Source organism: Narcine bancroftii, chromosome 1 (genome assembly GCF_036971445.1).
Source record: "Narcine bancroftii isolate sNarBan1 chromosome 1, sNarBan1.hap1, whole genome shotgun sequence".
Lineage (NCBI taxonomy): Eukaryota > Metazoa > Chordata > Chondrichthyes > Torpediniformes > Narcinidae > Narcine > Narcine bancroftii.
This window is the reverse complement of record NC_091469.1, coordinates 318,616,064-318,634,486: the sequence shown is the minus strand read 5'-3', so window position 1 is coordinate 318,634,486 and position 18,423 is coordinate 318,616,064. Positions and strand designations below refer to the sequence as shown.

Here is an 18,423-nt window from a genome sequence, read left to right as displayed (position 1 = left end):
TCATCAAATACACCAGGGGCCCAACTCAGTTGTGTAGTACCTGTAATTTGTCAATCGATGGCTGACAATGCCAGCAGGAACGCTTCAGAACAGTACAGCCAGAGTTCAAAGTTGGTAGAAGCCTCAGGCAATGGAGGTTTGATTTATGGCTTCAGGACCTACCCCCACCCCATTGGCAAGACTACAGTGAATAAAATGAAGCACCATCAATCACCCAGAAGACTGAAGTTGAACAAAGCCAATAGGCTCACAAGGAACATCCTTGCTGGTCGAAGGTCCAGAAGTGAAGAGGGAGAGGGGTGTTGAGGGGACCATTACCTTTATGCAGGAGTCTGTAGGAGGGCCACAGGTACAGCCGACCAATGAGTGGGCCCAGACCGTTCTCATTGTGCTATAAAGCTCTCTGTTTGACCTGCTGAATTTCCTAAGTCTTGGTCTTTTTTTTTACATCAACCATGGCGTGTTGTACTCCAATCAAAGCAGAGTCATTAGTCAGTAGCCCATGCAGTAGAACGAGCCAATGGCTCCACTTACTGCACTGAAGTTCTCAGCACTGCTGTTGGATTGTCCCAGTCCCCAGAAAGCCAAGAGCATACGGATGGGCTCCGCTTGACTTCCAAATCCCCCTGCAAGGTGCAGCTTTTCCCTGCTCGGCTATTTCGTGGTTCCTTTCCTTTGGTCTCTCGAACCGCATTGAATCCCCACCGGGTTGAACTATGGGCGTGAAGGCTTCTGGAGGGACCCTGCCCGAGCGACAAGCGTCCGCTCGCCCGGATCCTTTTTTTTGCCAGCGACCCCTTCAAAGGTGGGAAGGGGGGAGGGAAGACCCTACGTCTTAAAGAATCCGTGCAATGAGTTTGGGCAAGGACGATTCTAATTAGGTCACAGTCATTGCATATTTAGTGGGATTCCACCGAAGGGAAGGGAGGAGCTTCCCAGCACTTTATTAACGTGAAACAGTGCAATCGCTGCAACGCTTTCAAGAACCTGCTGCAAACAGCGGACGACTGGACGTCCCGTGGTGAGGTGGGCGAGTAAGTATTACATCTGCAATGGCCCCTGTACGGGCATCGCTTTAATTCGTCAAAGGAGCCCCCATTCTCAACATCCTTTCAGAATGGTGGGGGTTTAGAACTTTACTCGTGCTGCAGGCTTACTGATTTCCAATGGTCGTGTGCTGGAAGTTTATGACCAAACATGGGCATTTATGTTTAGTTTTGAAAAAGGATATTCTCGCTGCACCTTGCATCTTAAAGAGCCTTTCAGTTCTGGGACCCCACTGTAGGGCAAAGATCCTGAATGACTTCCCCCAATCCCCCAACAACCAATATTTTGACTTGCACCGTGCGCCAGGAATACGAGTTGGACTGGCCTGGAGTATTTTGGGTCGCCTTGTTGGCCGGTCTCTGCGGGGAGTGGGCGAGCGCTTCCCCCGCCAGGCGTGAGAAAGGTGTGGGGCCAGCGGTTCTCAACCTGTTTCTTCCCACTCACATCCCACTTTGAGTCAGCCGTGTGCCATCGGTTCTGTGTAAAGGTGGAAAGAAAAAAAGTTTGAAACCCACTGTACCTCATTGACTCGTTATGTGCACGGATTCAGAACGCCAAAGGGCCAATGACCATTGTTCTCAAGCAAAATATTTCACTAACAATTTGGTCTAGAGCAGTGATTCTCAACCTTCCCTTCCCACCCACATCCCACCTTAAGCATCCCCTTACTCATCACAGAGCACCGATGTCATAGGGATTACTTAAAATTGGATGTGAATGGGAAAAAAAAATATGGGAAGAAAAGGGCTAAGAACCACTTCTCTAGACCCAATTGTTACTGAAGTATTTTGCTTAGGTGCTCTGTGATGAGAAAGGGATTGCTTAAGGTGGGATGTGGAAAGGGAAGGTTGTGAATCACTGCTTGAGACCCAATTGTTAGTGAAATATTTTGCTTGAGAAAAATTGTCATTGGCCCGTTTCCTTTGGAGTTCTGAAACCGTGCACATAATGAGTCAATGAGGGACGATTAAAACAGTGGGTTTCAAACTTTTTCTTCCCACCCACGTCCCACCTTAAGCAATCCCTTACTCATCACAGAGCACCGATGGTATGGGGATTATTTAAAGTGGGATGTGAATGGGAACTAAAAGATTGAGAACCACTGATTTAGGAAAGAAAAAGATTGTGAACCACTGATTTAGGCCATTTAGGTGCCCTGTGATTAGTAAGGAATGACTTAAAGTGAGTGGGAAGTAAAAGGTTGAGAACCTCTGGGTTAAACTTTGGGCGTTAAGCGTGGAGTCAGCCGCCCATTCATTCGTCGGAAGCGGGCTGTGCCCGACGCTGGGAAGCAGCGAGAACCCCGTCTTCATGAGTCTGATACCACTCACCGGTAACATGAATGGACCGGTAACCAAATCAAGGCGAGCTCGCTGCTTTATTTTACAACAGCATCTTTAATAAGATCAATCAAAACCATTAAAAAAGAGGTACCCCGATTGTATGGGAGACAGAAGGCTTGCATTTCTCACCGAAGAGAACCTGCCGTTGATGGATCAGTGACATTCCGCCAGTGTCTGGGCCACTCACTGTGCTGTTCGGAGAACGAGTGCAAAATTAAAGTGCATTTTGAGAATGGTCTCGCCAGGGGCTGGATGATGATTTCTTCGTGCAGTCAGAAGTCCCACCTCTCCGCCCTGAGAGCCGATAGTCAGAGGAGGACCGTTTCCGCGACCTCCTTTCAGCCACCACTTGCGTTTCGGCGCTGAACGAAGAGCTGCGGAAACTGAAGTGGCGCGTCAGCTGAAAGTCTTTCCTCCAGCCTTGGTGATGAACCTCAAAACCTTTAGACCAAGAGGGAAAAGCCTGAATCTGAGACGTTTAACTCCCTTGCAGATGCGAGAAAACGAAACTGTGAACAGAACAGCAGCTGTGGAAAGAGGAAGGGTTCAACAGTTCCGGTCTGAGAGCCTTGGCTCGGTCTGGGAAGGGGTGAAGAATGAGAGAGGGCAGGGGGCGCATTCCCCCTGGGTTCTTTCTGTTTTCCTTCTCAACTTTGTCCTATTGCTACAATTCGGGCATTTTCAACTCAAGATCTGAAATGCCCCCCCTCCCCCCTCCAGTATTTATACCTGGTGTTGTAACTTCCACACTACGCAGACATGGAGAAGATCGAGACTGATTTATTGCTCTGGCCGTCGCGCTTATATGGGGCCCCAGGAGCTGCCGGCCTGGGATTGGCCGCCGTTGCCGCTACGCTTCCCCGTCTGTCACCTCGGTCGGCAGCCGGTGTCACCCCACCCTCCCCCGGGGTCCGCGCGGTCGTCGGCCTTATCTTCGGAACAAAGTGCCACATCCAGCTAGAAGAATCCAGTTACTCTTTTAAACAAATAGCACATTTTGAAGCTTTGCTCGCCCGTGGCGGTTCTGGGTCTTATTGCGCGCAGCCCTGGTTGCTCTACTGCAGGAAGGATGTGGTCCTGCTGCAGAAGAGATTTACCAGGTGGTGCCTGGATGAGCGGGTATGAGCAACAGATCGGTTGTTTTCTCTGGAGCATTGTCCTGAGAGAAATTTATGAACGTATGAAAAGCCTAGATAGGGCAGACAGTCAGAATCTTTAACCTAGGGCAAAATGTAACATGCATTTGAGGGAGGCTAGTTTAAGGGAAACACACCTGCCCAATGTTCTGGAAACGGACTGATGGTAATGTTGACTTTGAGCTGGACAGAATATGTTCAGGTTATAGAAGCAGCAGAGTTTTACCTTGCGTTGGGCAGCACGTAGGATGCGACACGGGGTTCCTGTGCTTTGCTGTTCCTTTTTCCATATTCTAACTTCAATCTCCCCCTCGTATCTCCCTGTCAGCAGCAAATCCTTTGCACTTGCCTTTAACCAGCACTCTATTTTAGAGTTCAATGTGCAACACACACAACTGGTTTAGCCATTAAAGATCAGTTCTGGCTGGAGAACATCAGTCGCCCTTGTCCTTCTCCCAAATGTTCTTTGCTCTGGTTTATCAAGGAAAACACATCCCCTCCTGTTTTCCTTCTGGTAACTGATTCCCGAGGTTCCCCTGTCCCATCTTGCTTCACTTCCACTGTCCAAGGAAATGCATGCATTTATTTGCCATAAATAAATGATGCAGGAGGATTTGTGTTACAAGGAGAGGCTGGATTAGCTGAGTCATGTCATCCTTGGAGCATAGGAGGTTGAGGGAGACCTTGCACTTGCCGAGGGGTACAATGAGGGGCATAAATAAGGTGGTGCCGACCCTGAATAAATCTGATATTTATTATGGTGAATTGTTCTCACGTCTACCATTATTCCCCCACCCTAAAACAGAAAACAAACCTCTCCTTGCAATCGACCATTCCACTTGCTTCTCCTAGCCCAATTTATTGTCATCTCCTGAATCCATACACATTATTCCCCCAATTTGGTGTTTGTTCCTTTCAATTCATGTTAACTGTTCTATTTGTAGCACTGAACCAACTGAAATCCTGTTCAAGATGATTACCTTCCAAGATGATTATGTGTGGTCTGTGTCCTACTCTCTGGAATGTCCATTCTGAACTTCTCTGCCTCTTTGCCTTCTTCCTTAAAAAGCCAGGTGTTGATGTTCTTCCACAATCTCTTCCTGTAATTTGAATATTGATTTTTTTTTTGTTTTCAATGAGAGATTTGGGGGTATTTGTATTAAATGCGCTATACCAGTTGGTTCTCAACCTTTTTCTTTCCACTCACATACAACTTTAATTAGTCCCTATGCCATCAGTGCTCTGTGATGCTTATGGTGGTATGTGGGTGGGAAGGGAAGGTTGAGAATCACTACTCCAAACCCAATAGTTACTGAAATATTTTGCTTGAGAAAAAATTGTCAATGGCCCATTTCCATTGGAGTTTTGAAACGGTGCACATAACGAGTCGATGAGCTACGATTAAAACAGTTCTTTTCAACCTTTTACTTTCCACCCACATCCCACCTTAAGCAATCCCTTACTAATCACAGAGCACTGACGGCACAGGGATTACTTAAGGTGGGATGTGAGGGGCAGAAAAGGTGGCGAACCCCTGCACTATACAAATATGCATTGCTTCCCTGACTATTATTTTGCATGATTTCTGCGATAAATGATTTGTAGAATCCTATCTTTTTCAGGAGAATGCCTTGGAATTCTTTCAACATGTGGCTTTTGAAAGGAACTACCATAATATTCTTTCTAACTGTGAAGATGCATGACATCAACTCTCAAAGCATTGGTATGTAATTAATTGTATATGGATTTAAAAAAAATGATTTTTAATGAATTAAAAATGCATCTATGGACTGGACAGATGTTTTCATTTTAAACTGTCTCAGTGTGTTTAACATTTCAGCAAAAAAGAGCCTTCCTTATTAAATTAGACATGTGATGTAGGCAATCACATGTTTACAGTTCCTACAGAATCCTCTCCAGGGAAGGCAACTTCACCATTACATCCATGCATTTGGAATTGGAGTTAGGTTGGGTTGCTGGGACTCATTCAAACCTCAGGAACATATTGGGTGCAGTTAGCTGTCAAGTGGCACATGATGAGTATGGAAGGCACTTCTTGAAGATTATTTAAAGCCCTTGCTTTACCATGAGCAATGGCCCACTGTGTCAGCATTGATGAAAGGTAGTTCATGATGAGACAATACAGTTGTACAGTTGAGCTATATATAGTTACAATGAATCAGGTTATGATCACACCAACCTAAAGACAATAGACAATAGGAGCTGGAGTAGGCCCTTCGGCCCATCGAGCCAGCACCGCCATTTTACAGATCATGGCCGATCACTACTATCAGTACCCCTTTCCAGCCTTATCCCCATAACCCTTAACTCCTTTGCCCACTAGAGTCTTATCTAACTCTCTTTTGAACATAACCAGCGAATCTGCCTCTACCACCCTCTGTGGCAGAACATTCCACAGATTCACACTTCTCTGGGTAAAAAAAATGTTTTCTCATCTCCGTCCTAAAGGGCCTACCCTGTATTCTTAAACTATGCCCTCTAGTCCTCATCTCCCCCATCATTGGGAACAAGTAATCCGACTTCACCCTGTCTATCCCCCTGATAATTTTGTATACCTCAATCATGTCCCCCCTCATCCTTCTAAACTCCATCGGATACAAGGCCAGTTTTTCTAGCCTTTCAGCATATGTCAACCCCACCATCCCTGGAACTAACCTTGTAAATCTGCGCTGCACACCCTCTATAGCTAGTATGTCCTTCCTCAAAATTGGAGACCAGAACTGGACGCAATACTCCAGGTGGGGTCTCACCAGGGCCCTGTACAACTGCAGAAGGGCGTCTCTGTTCCTATACTCCAATCCCCTCTTTATGAAAGCCAACATGCCATTTGCCTTCTTCACATCTTTCTGAACCTGCATGTTAGCCTTCTGTGACCGGTGAACAAGTACACCCAGATCCATTTGCACCTCCCCACTCCCTAGCTTGTCTCCATTTAAATAATACTCAGCTTTCCTATTATTGTCCCCAAAATGGATAACCTCACATTTGCTCACATTGAACGTCATCTTCCATTCAGCATCCCACTCCCCCAACCTGTCCAAGTCCCTCTGCATTTTCCTGACATCCTCCTCACACCCCACACCACCACCCAGTTTAGTGTCATCTGCAAATTTGCTCATGTTATTAATAATCCCCTCATCCAAATCATTTACATAAATTACAAACAACTGAGGACCCAATACCGATCCCTGCGGCACTCCACTCGTCACATCCTGCCATCCTGAAAAAGACCCGCTTACTCTAACCCTTTGTTTCCTATTTCCTAACCAATTTCCTATCCATGTCAGCACCTTACCTCCAATACCATGCTCCCTGATCTTGCCCACTAGTCTCCCGTGCAGTACCTTATCAATGGCCTTCTGGAAGTCCAAATACACCACATCCACTGGCTCTCCCAAGTCTACCCTCTTTGTCACATCCTCGAAAAATTCCAGAAGGTTAGTCAAGCATGACTTACCCTTAAGGAATCCATGCTGACTAGCCCTTATACTATTATTTCTGCCTAAGTGTTCTGCTATTACTCCTTTTATGATAGATTCCAATATCTTCCCCACCACTGACGTCAGGCTGACCGGTCTATAATTTCCCGTTTTCTCCCTCCCTCCCTTCTTAAAAATCGGCACCAGATCGGCCACTCTCCAATCCTCAGGGACCTCCCCCGAATCTATGGAACTTTGGAAAATGTCGACCAGTGCTTCCACAATTTCCATAGCAACTTCTTTAAGCACCCTGGGATGCAACCCATCAGGGCCTGGGGATTTATCAGCCCTCAGACCCAACAATTTACTCACAACCTCCTGCTTCTGGATCCGGATATCCATTAGATCCCCTACTTCCCCAGGAAAGTTCCCCAAGTCTCTTGATACCGCATGACCACTACCCCCTAACTGACCATAACCTATACCCTCCTTGGTGAAGACAGTTGCAAAGTATTTGTTAAATTCCTCAGCCATCTCCTTGTTTCTGGTAATAATTCCACCCTTTTCCATTCTTAATGGACCAATTTTAGACCGAACCAATTTCTTCCTCTTCACATATTTAAAAAAGCTCTTGCTATCCTCCATTATATTATTTGCTAATTTCCTCTCGTACTTCATTTTCCCCTCTCTTATGACTTTCTTAGTTACCCTCTGATGCTCTTTGAAGGTTTCCCAATCCTCTAACTTCCCACTCCGCTTCGCTATCTTATACTTACTCCCTTTGGATTTGATATTGCACTTGATTTCATTAGTTAGCCACGGCTACCATTTGCATCTCCTAGAGCCTTTCCTCATCTTTGGAATAAATTTGTCCTGAATCCTGTGAAAAATGTCCAAAAATACCTGCCATTTTTCCACAGTTGTCCTCCCAGCTAGAGAAGAACTGAAAAATGAAATGGTAATTATTGATACTGGCCAAATGGGGAGCTGCTACAATGCAATTCAAAATTTGTGCAGGAACACTGGATCGTGGACATCTTTCTTTTTTAAATTTAAAATCAGACATACAGCAACGTAACAGACCACAATTTTTCCCAATTAACCTATAAGCCCTGGTACAATTTGAAAGGTGGGAAGAAACCAGAGCCCCAATGGAAAACCCATGCAGACATGGGGAGAACGTACAAACTCCTGACAGACAGCAAAAGATTCAAATCCAAGTCACAACTGCTGGCGTTGCAAAGGTACTGGGCTAACTCCTACACTATATGTACTTCCACCAATTCAATCCATGCCATCCCTACCCTATCTGTGCCACCCCTACCCTATCTGTGCCACCCCTACCCTATCTGTGCCACCCCTACCCTATCTGTGCCACCCCTACCCTATCTGTGTCATCCGATCTGTCTGTCCCACCCCTTCCCTTTCTGTCCCACCCCTTCCCTTTCTGTCCCACCCCTACCCTTTCTGTCCCACCGCTACCCTGTCTGTGCCAGCCATAGGCGGACCGCGCCACCCCATCTATATGCACCCACGTATTCTGTCTTTCCTGCTCAGGCACTGTCTGTCCCAACCCCCTATTCCGTCTGTCCCAACCCCCTATTCCGTCTGTCCCAACCCCCTATTCCGTCTGTCCCAACCCCCTATTCCGTCTGTCCCAACCCCCTATTCCGTCTGTCCCAACCCCCTATTCCGTCTGTCCCAACCCCCTATTCCGTCTGTCCCAACCCCCTATTCCGTCTGTCCCAACCCCCTATTCCGTCTGTCCCAACCCCCTATTCCGTCTGTCCCAACCCCCTATTCCGTCTGTCCCAACCCCCTATTCCGTCTGTCCCAACCCCCTATTCCGTCTGTCCCAACCCCCTATTCCGTCTGTCCCAACCCCCTATTCCGTCTGTCCCAACCCCCTATTCCGTCTGTCCCAACCCCCTATTCCGTCTGTCCCAACCCCCTATTCCGTCTGTCCCAACCCCCTATTCCGTCTGTCCCAACCCCCTATTCCGTCTGTCCCAACCCCCTATTCCGTCTGTCCCAACCCCCTATTCCGTCTGTCCCAACCCCCTATTCCGTCTGTCCCAACCCCCTATTCCGTCTGTCCCAACCCCCTATTCCGTCTGTCCCAACCCCCTATTCCGTCTGTCCCAACCCCCTATTCCGTCTGTCCCAACCCCCTATTCCGTCTGTCCCAACCCCCTATTCCGTCTGTCCCAACCCCCTATTCCGTCTGTCCCAACCCCCTATTCCGTCTGTCCCAACCCCCTATTCCGTCTGTCCCAACCCCCTATTCCGTCTGTCCCAACCCCCTATTCCGTCTGTCCCAACCCCCTATTCCGTCTGTCCCTCTCCCGACACTGCCTGTCCCTCTCCCGACACTGCCTGTCCCTCTCCCGACACTGCCAGTCCCTCTCCCGACACTGCCTGTCCCTCTCCCGACACAAACTGTAACACCCTCTGGAGTATTTGTGACAACCCCCACGCCGTCGGTCCCTCTCCCCACGCCGTCGGTCCCTCTCCCCACGCCGTCGGTCCCTCTCCCCACGCCGTCGGTCCCTCTCCCCACGCCGTCGGTCCCTCTCCCCACGCCGTCGGTCCCTCTCCCCACGCCGTCGGTCCCTCTCCCCACGCCGTCGGTCCCTCTCCCCACGCCGTCGGTCCCTCTCCCCACGCCGTCGGTCCCTCTCCCCACGCCGTCGGTCCCTCTCCCCACGCCGTCGGTCCCTCTCCCCACGCCGTCGGTCCCTCTCCCCACGCCGTCGGTCCCTCTCCCCACGCCGTCGGTCCCTCTCCCCACGCCGTCGGTCCCTCTCCCCACGCCGTCGGTCCCTCTCCCCACGCCGTCGGTCCCTCTCCCCACGCCGTCGGTCCCTCTCCCCACGCCGTCGGTCCCTCTCCCCACGCCGTCGGTCCCTCTCCCCACGCCGTCGGTCCCTCTCCCCACGCCGTCGGTCCCTCTCCCCACGCCGTCGGTCCCTCTCCCCACGCCGTCGGTCCCTCTCCCCACGCCGTCGGTCCCTCTCCCCACGCCGTCGGTCCCTCTCCCCACGCCGTCGGTCCCTCTCCCCACGGTCTGTCTCACCCATGCTGCATTCCATTCCCTTCTCTACCTGGCCCACCCCCACGCTGTCTGGCCCACCCCCACGCTGTCTGGCCCACCCCCACGCTGTCTGGCCCACCCCCACGCTGTCTGGCCCACCCCCACGCTGTCTGGCCCACCCCCACGCTGTCTGGCCCACCCCCACGCTGTCTGGCCCACCCCCACGCTGTCTGGCCCACCCCCACGCTGTCTGGCCCACCCCCACGCTGTCTGGCCCACCCCCACGCTGTCTGGCCCACCCCCACGCTGTCTGGCCCACCCCCACGCTGTCTGGCCCACCCCCACGCTGTCTGGCCCACCCCCACGCTGTCTGTCGCGCCCCCTACAGTGTCTGACGTACCCTCAACCATATCTGTCCCATTCCCGACACTGTCTGTCCCACTCGCGACACTATCTGTGACATCCCCTAGAGTGCCATCTTGTGTTATCTGTATCATCCCCACCCCGCCTGGGCCGCCCCCACCCCGCCTGGGCCGCCCCCACCCCGCCTGGGCCGCCCCCACCCCGCCTGGGCCGCCCCCACCCCGCCTGGGCCGCCCCCACCCCGCCTGGGCCGCCCCCACCCCGCCTGGGCCGCCCCCACCCCGCCTGGGCCGCCCCCACCCCGCCTGGGCCGCCCCCACCCCGCCTGGGCCGCCCCCACCCCGCCTGGGCCGCCCCCACCCCGCCTGGGCCGCCCCCACCCCGCCTGGGCCGCCCCCACCCCGCCTGGGCCGCCCCCACCCCGCCTGGGCCGCCCCCACCCCGCCTGGGCCGCCCCCACCCCGCCTGGGCCGCCCCCACCCCGCCTGGGCCGCCCCCACCCCGCCTGGGCCGCCCCCACCCCGCCTGGGCCGCCCCCACCCCGCCTGGGCCGCCCCCACCCCGCCTGGGCCGCCCCCACCCCGCCTGGGCCGCCCCCACCCCGCCTGGGCCGCCCCCACATTATCTGTGCCATCTTGTTTTATCTGTACCATCCCCACGCTACCGTACCACCCCTACATTGTCTATCCCACCCCTTACACTACCTGTGAGACCCCGACATAATCTGTGCCACCCCGACACCGTCCGTGCCACCCTGACGCCGTCCGTCCCACCCCAACACTACATGTGCCACACATACGCGATCTGTCTCATTCCCTATTCTATCAGTCCCTCTCCCTACTCTACCTGTCCCAGTCCCTGCTCGACCTGTCCCAGTCCCTGCTCGACCTGTCCCAGTCCCTGCTCGACCTGTCCCAGTCCCTGCTCGACCTGTCCCAGTCCCTGCTCGACCTGTCCCAGTCCCTGCTCGACCTGTCCCAGTCCCTGCTCGACCTGTCCCAGTCCCTGCTCGACCTGTCCCAGTCCCTGCTCGACCTGTCCCAGTCCCTGCTCGACCTGTCCCAGTCCCTGCTCGACCTGTCCCAGTCTCTGCTCGACCTGTCCCAGTCCCCGCTCGACCTGTCCCAGTCCCCGCTCGACCTGTCCCAGTCCCCGCTCGACCTGCCCCAGTCCCCGCTCGACCTGCCCCAGTCCCCGCTCGACCTGCCCCAGTCCCCGCTCGACCTGCCCCAGTCCCCGCTCGACCTGCCCCAGTCCCCGCTCGACCTGCCCCAGTCCCCGCTCGACCTGCCCCAGTCCCCGCTCGACCTGCCCCAGTCCCCGCTCGACCTGCCCCAGTCCCCGCTCGACCTGCCCCAGTCCCCGCTCGACCTGCCCCAGTCCCCGCTCGACCTGCCCCAGTCCCCGCTCGACCTGCCCCAGTCCCCGCTCGACCTGCCCCAGTCCCCGCTCGACCTGCCCCAGTCCCCGCTCGACCTGCCCCAGTCCCCGCTCGACCTGCCCCAGTCCCCGCTCGACCTGCCCCAGTCCCCGCTCGACCCGCCCCAGTCCCCGCTCGACCCGCCCCAGTCCCCGCTCGACCTGCCCCAGTCCCCGCTCGACCTGCCCCAGTCCCCGCTCGACCTGCCCCAGTCCCCGCTCGACCTGCCCCAGTCCCCGCTCGACCTGCCCCAGTCCCCGCTCGACCTGCCCCAGTCCCCGCTCGACCTGCCCCAGTCCCCGCTCGACCTGCCCCAGTCCCCGCTCGACCTGCCCCAGTCCCCGCTCGACCTGCCCCAGTCCCCGCTCGACCTGCCCCAGTCCCCGCTCGACCTGCCCCAGTCCCCGCTCGACCTGCCCCAGTCCCCGCTCGACCTGCCCCAGTCCCCGCTCGACCTGCCCCAGTCCCCGCTCGACCTGCCCCAGTCCCCGCTCGACCTGCCCCAGTCCCCGCTCGACCTGCCCCAGTCCCCGCTCGACCTGCCCCAGTCCCCGCTCGACCTGCCCCAGTCCCCGCTCGACCTGCCCCAGTCCCTGCTCGACCTGCCCCAGTCCCTGCTCGACCTGCCCCAGTCCCTGCTCGACCTGCCCCAGTCCCTGCTCGACCTGCCCCAGTCCCTGCTCGACCTGCCCCAGTCCCTGCTCGACCTGCCCCAGTCCCTGCTCGACCTGCCCCAGTCCCTGCTCGACCTGCCCCAGTCCCTGCTCGACCTGCCCCAGTCCCTGCTCGACCTGCCCCAGTCCCTGCTCGACCTGCCCCAGTCCCTGCTCGACCTGCCCCAGTCCCTGCTCGACCTGCCCCAGTCCCTGCTCGACCTGCCCCAGTCCCTGCTCGACCTGCCCCAGTCCCTGCTCGACCTGCCCCAGTCCCTGCTCGACCTGCCCCAGTCCCTGCTCGACCTGCCCCAGTCCCTGCTCGACCTGCCCCAGTCCCTGCTCGACCTGCCCCAGTCCCTGCTCGACCTGCCCCAGTCCCTGCTCGACCTGCCCCAGTCCCTGCTCGACCTGCCCCAGTCCCTGCTCGACCTGCCCCAGTCCCTGCTCGACCTGCCCCAGTCCCTGCTCGACCTGCCCCAGTCCCTGCTCGACCTGCCCCAGTCCCTGCTCGACCTGCCCCAGTCCCTGCTCGACCTGCCCCAGTCCCTGCTCGACCTGCCCCAGTCCCTGCTCGACCTGCCCCAGTCCCTGCTCGACCTGCCCCAGTCCCTGCTCGACCTGCCCCAGTCCCTGCTCGACCTGCCCCAGTCCCTGCTCGACCTGCCCCACTCCCTGCTCGACCTGCCCCACTCCCTGCTCGACCTGCCCCACTCCCTGCTCGACCTGCCCCACTCCCTGCTCGACCTGTCCCACTCCCTATGCTGTTGTCCCACCCTTATGCTGTCTGTCACAACCCACGCTGGCTGTCCTACTCCCTACTCTACCTATTCCAACCCCATGCTGTCTGTTGCAACCCCTACACTGTCTGTCGCATCCTCTTCTGTATCTATCCCACTCCCTACTCCGTCAGTCCCCGTCCTTGCCAACTCCGTCAGTCCCCCTCCCTACTCTGTCGTTTGCCCTCCCTGCACTCTTTGCCACATTTATATTATCTTGTTATTATCTTGAAATTATCTGTATGTTATATTTATATTACATTAGCCCTTTGCTCTCTGTACCATCCCCATGCTACCCGTGCCACCACTACACTGTCTATCCCACCCGCTATGCTCTCTGAGCCGCCCCTACCCCACCTGCGCCGCCCCTACCCCACCTGCGCCGCCCCTACCCCACCTGCGACGCCCCTACCCCACCTGCGCCGCCCCTACCCCACCTGCGCCGCCCCTACCCCACCTGCGCCGCCCCTACCCCACCTTCGCCGCCCCTACCCCACCTGCGCCGCCCCTACCCCACCTGCGCCGCCCCTACCCCACCTGCGCCGCCCCTACCCCACCTGCGCCGCCCCTACCCCACCTGCGCCGCCCCTACCCCACCTGCGCCGCCCCTACCCCACCTGCGCCGCCCCTACCCCACCTGCGCCGCCCCTACCCCACCTGCGCCGCCCCTACCCCACCTGCGCCGCCCCTACCCCACCTGCGCCGCCCCTACCCCACCTGCGCCGCCCCTACCCCACCTGCGCCGCCCCTACCCCACCTGCGCCGCCCCTACCCCACCTGCGCCGCCCCTACCCCACCTGCGCCGCCCCTACCCCACCTGCGCCGCCCCTACCCCACCTGCGCCGCCCCTACCCCACCTGCGCCGCCCCTACCCCACCTGCGCCGCCCCTACCCCACCTGCGCCGCCCCTACCCCACCTGCGCCGCCCCTACCCCACCTGCGCCGCCCCTACCCCACCTGCGCCGCCCCTACCCCACCTGCGCCGCCCCTACCCCACCTGCGCCGCCCCTACCCCACCTGCGCCGCCCCTACCCCACCTGCGCCGCCCCTACCCCACCTGCGCCGCCCCTACCCCACCTGCGCCGCCCCTACCCCACCTGCGCCGCCCCTACCCCACCTGCGCCGCCCCTACCCCACCTGCGCCGCCCCTACCCCACCTGCGCCGCCCCTACCCCACCTGCGCCGCCCCTACCCCACCTGCGCCGCCCCTACCCCACCTGCGCCGCCCCTACCCCACCTGCGCCGCCCCTACCCCACCTGCGCCGCCCCTACCCCACCTGCGCCGCATTTAGATTATCTGTGCCATCTTGTGTTATCTGTACCATCCCCACACTACTGTGCCACCCCGATGCCGTCTGTGCCACCCCGACGCCGTCCGTCCCACCCCAACACTACATGTGCCACACATACGCGATCTGTCTCATTCCCTATTCTATCAGTTCCTCTCCCTACACTACCTGTCCCAGTCCCCACTCTGCCTGTCCCAGTCCCCACTCTGCCTGTCCCAGTCCCCACTCTGCCTGTCCCACTCCCCACTCTGCCTGTCCCACTCCCCACTCTGCCTGTCCCACTCCCCACTCTGCCTGTCCCACTCCCCACTCTGCCTGTCCCACTCCCCACTCTGCCTGTCCCACTCCCCACTCTGCCTGTCCCACTCCCCACTCTGCCTATCCCTTTCCCTATGCTGTCTGTCACAGCCCACGCTGGCTGTCCTACTCCCTACTCTACCTATTCCAACCCCATGCTGTCTGTTGCAACCCCTACACTGTCTGTCGTATCCTCTTCTGTATCTGTCCCACTCCCTACTCCATCAGTCCCCGTCCTTGCCAACTCCGTCAGTACCCCTCCCTACTCCGTCGTTCGTCCTCCCTGCACTATCTTTGAACATTTGTATTATCTTTTTTTTTTAAACTTTATTTAAGGTTTTATAACATGAATAACATATAGGATTACATTAAAAAAAATAAGAATAAAATAATAAATTTACAATACAATATCAGTAATCTAAATAAACTATACCCTCCCCAATAATTATTACACATTAATAACCCAACTCAAATTAGTCCAACCCCCCTTTCCCCCCCAAAATAAAGAGTGAAGAATTAATAAAGTTAATAATATGTGAGAAAAAAAACCCACTTACAAAAAAAAACAAAAACATAACCGATTAAAATAATAACAAAAAGAAAATTAATTAATACTAAGATATCAGACTTAAAAAAACATATTTAAATCAAACTTAAATGCGTATATTTAACAAATGGAGTTAAGATGAAACATATATTTAACTCAAACTTAATATAAAAAATTAGTAAAGTTAGTAACATTATCTATCAAAAATTCTTAATAATCAATTCTTTAAAAAAAATTGTCGCATGAAAAAAAAGATGAAAAAAAAACTTTCTCTATAGAGATAAACCTTCACCAAATATCAACCAACTTCACATCTATCATTCATATTAGTCACATAAACCACCATCTTAAAACAAAATTCAAGCATTGTACAATTCAATTTTAGTACTCTTCCACCATTTTTCCCTTTTACTCTTGAATAGTTATCCAATAAAAGCTCCAATACCACATTTAAATATCCCCAATCATTACATTAAAATTCAGATATCCAAATAATGAAAACACATCTACAACGAAATCTATATCTTCAACAAATGGAGCATAAACCACAAACAAAATTCAAGCCTCATTAAGAATTGTACAATTCAATTTATAACTTTCACCATTATTCCCTTTGGTCTATAATTAAAATAGCAAAATAATGTACACCAGAATTACCACTCCTTTCACCTTAAAGTTAAAGAAAAAAATATTAAAAAAAACTTATCCATCCCATTCACATTTAAATTTCAGATATTCCTTATCTACTGAATAAACTTTACAAAAAAAACACATCAATTTTTAGTTTTTTAAACAACCAAATACTTTCTTATGTTTTTTTTTATATTTAAACAAAAAAACCCTTTCACTCTTTAATCTAATAATACAAAAAAGGAAAAAAAAAACGGGTAGGAGGTTAAAAATACCCCCTCCCGTCTAAACCGCGCAATGCGGTAACTCCCCAAAAAAAATGGGTGTGAGATAACTCACACGTAGCAGATGACTTTCAGGAAATAATGCCTATCCAGTTCTCTCCCCCAACTCTCACTTCATCTTAAACTAACATCATCATTATTTAATATCCCTTTTTTTAAAAAAAAACATTAGAAAATAAAAGAACAACTCTTCTTTAAATCAGCTCCAACTGCCGAGTCACCATTACAACCATTCCTTCTTGGAGCACGGCTCTTTTCTTCCATCTCTTGTCTCCTTAGAGATAGCGGCGGATTATGTCTCTGTTGAAACTGAGTAATTGGCAGCTCTTGAACATTTATATTATCTTGATATTATCTTGAAATTATATTTGTTATATTTATATTACATTAGCCCTTTGCTCTCTGTACCACCCCCATGCTACCCGTGCCACCACTACACTGTCTATCCCACCCGCTATGCTCTCTGAGCAACCCTTACCCCACCTGCGCCGCCCCCACCCCACCTGCGCCGCCCCCATCCCACCTGCGCCGCCCCCACCCCACCTGCGCCGCCCCCACCCCACCTGCGCCACCCCCACCCCACCTGCGCCGCCCCCACCCCACCTGCGCCGCCCCCACCCCACCAGCGCCGCCCCCACCCCACCTGCGCCGCCCCCACCCCACCTGCGCCGCCCCCACCCCACCTGCGCCGCCCCCACCCCACCTGCGCCGCCCCCACCCCACCTGCGCCGCCCCCACCCCACCTGCGCCGCCCCCACCCCACCTGCGCCGCCCCCACCCCACCTGCGCCGCCCCCACCCCACCTGCGCCGCCCCCACCCCACCTGCGCCGCCCCCACCCCACCTGCGCTGCCCCTACCCCACCTGCACCACATTTACATTATCTGTGCTATCTGTACCATCCCCAAGCTACCGTGCAACCCCTACATTGTCTATTCCACCCTTTACGCTACCTGTGAGACCCCGACACCGTCCGTCCCACCACGACACCGTCCGTGCCACACCGACACCGTCCGTCCCTCCCCCGTCCGTCCCTCCCCCGTCCGTCCCTCCCCCGTCCGTCCCTCCCCCGTCCGTCCCTCCCCCGTCCGTCCCTCCCCCGTCCGTCCCTCCCCCGTCCGTCCCTCCCCCGTCCGTCCCTCCCCCGTCCGTCCCTCCCCCGTCCGTCCCTCCCCCGTCCGTCCCTCCCCCGTCCGTCCCTCCCCCGTCCGTCCCTCCCCCGTCCGTCCCTCCCCCGACACTCACTTTGTCCCTCTCTCTACATGGTCTGTCCGTCTCCCAACACAAACTGTAACACCCCCTAGAGTATCTGTGACACCTGACACTCTCTGTCCCACTCCCTACCATATCTGTCCCACTCCTGACACTGTCTGTCCCTCTCCCTACTCTATCTGTCCCACTCCCTACACGCTGTCGGTCCCACCCCCACGCTGTCGGTCCCACCCCCACGCTGTCGGTCCCACCCCCACGCTGTCGGACCCACCCCCACGCTGTCGGTCCCACCCCCACGCTGTCGGTCCCACCCCCACGCTGTCGGTCCCACTCCCTACTGTATCTATCCCACTTATGACACAATCTGTAACACCCCCTAGTTTATCTGTGACACACCCTTCACTGTCTGTACTGTCCGTAAACTATCCGTCCCACTCCCTCCACTGTCAGTCCCTCTCCCTACTCTATCTGCCAGACACCCTACTCTACCTGTCCCTCTCCCTGCTCTACCTGTCCCTCTCCCTGCTCTACCTGTCCCTCTCCCTGCTCTACCTGTCCCTCTCCCTGCTCTACCTGTCCCTCTCCCTGCTCTACCTGTCCCTCTCCCTGCTCTACCTGTCCCTCTCCCTGCTCTACCTGTCCCTCTCCCTGCTCTACCTGTCCCTCTCCCTGCTCTACCTGTCCCTCTACCTGTCCCTCTCCCTGCTCTACCTGTCCCTCTACCTGTCCCTCTCCCTGCTCTACCTGTCCCTCTCCCTGCTCTACCTGTCCCTCTCCCTATCTGTCCAACTCCCTGTCAGTCCCTCTCCCTACCCTATCTGTCCCTCTCCCTACCCTATCTGTCCCTCTCCCTACCCTATCTGTCCCTCTCCCTACCCTATCTGACCCTCTCCCTACCCTATCTGTCCCTCTCCCTACCCTATCTGACCCTCTCCCTACCCCATCTGTCT

General features: G+C 55.0%; 1 protein-coding gene across 1 annotated transcript in view; it reads left to right on the top strand.

The window, feature by feature from the left end:
* Nucleotides 1-938: 938 nt before the first annotated feature.
* The window catches only part of LOC138757427 (collagen alpha-6(VI) chain-like), a 31,632-nt gene continuing 14,147 nt past the window's right edge, over nt 939-18,423 (top strand). The window contains exons 1-2 of the mRNA XM_069924734.1: nt 939-1,034; nt 5,149-5,249. Of these exons, the coding sequence (XP_069780835.1) occupies nt 5,153-5,249 (97 nt within the window). The 5' untranslated portion in view covers nt 939-1,034; nt 5,149-5,152. The remainder of the gene's footprint in view (nt 1,035-5,148; nt 5,250-18,423) is intronic.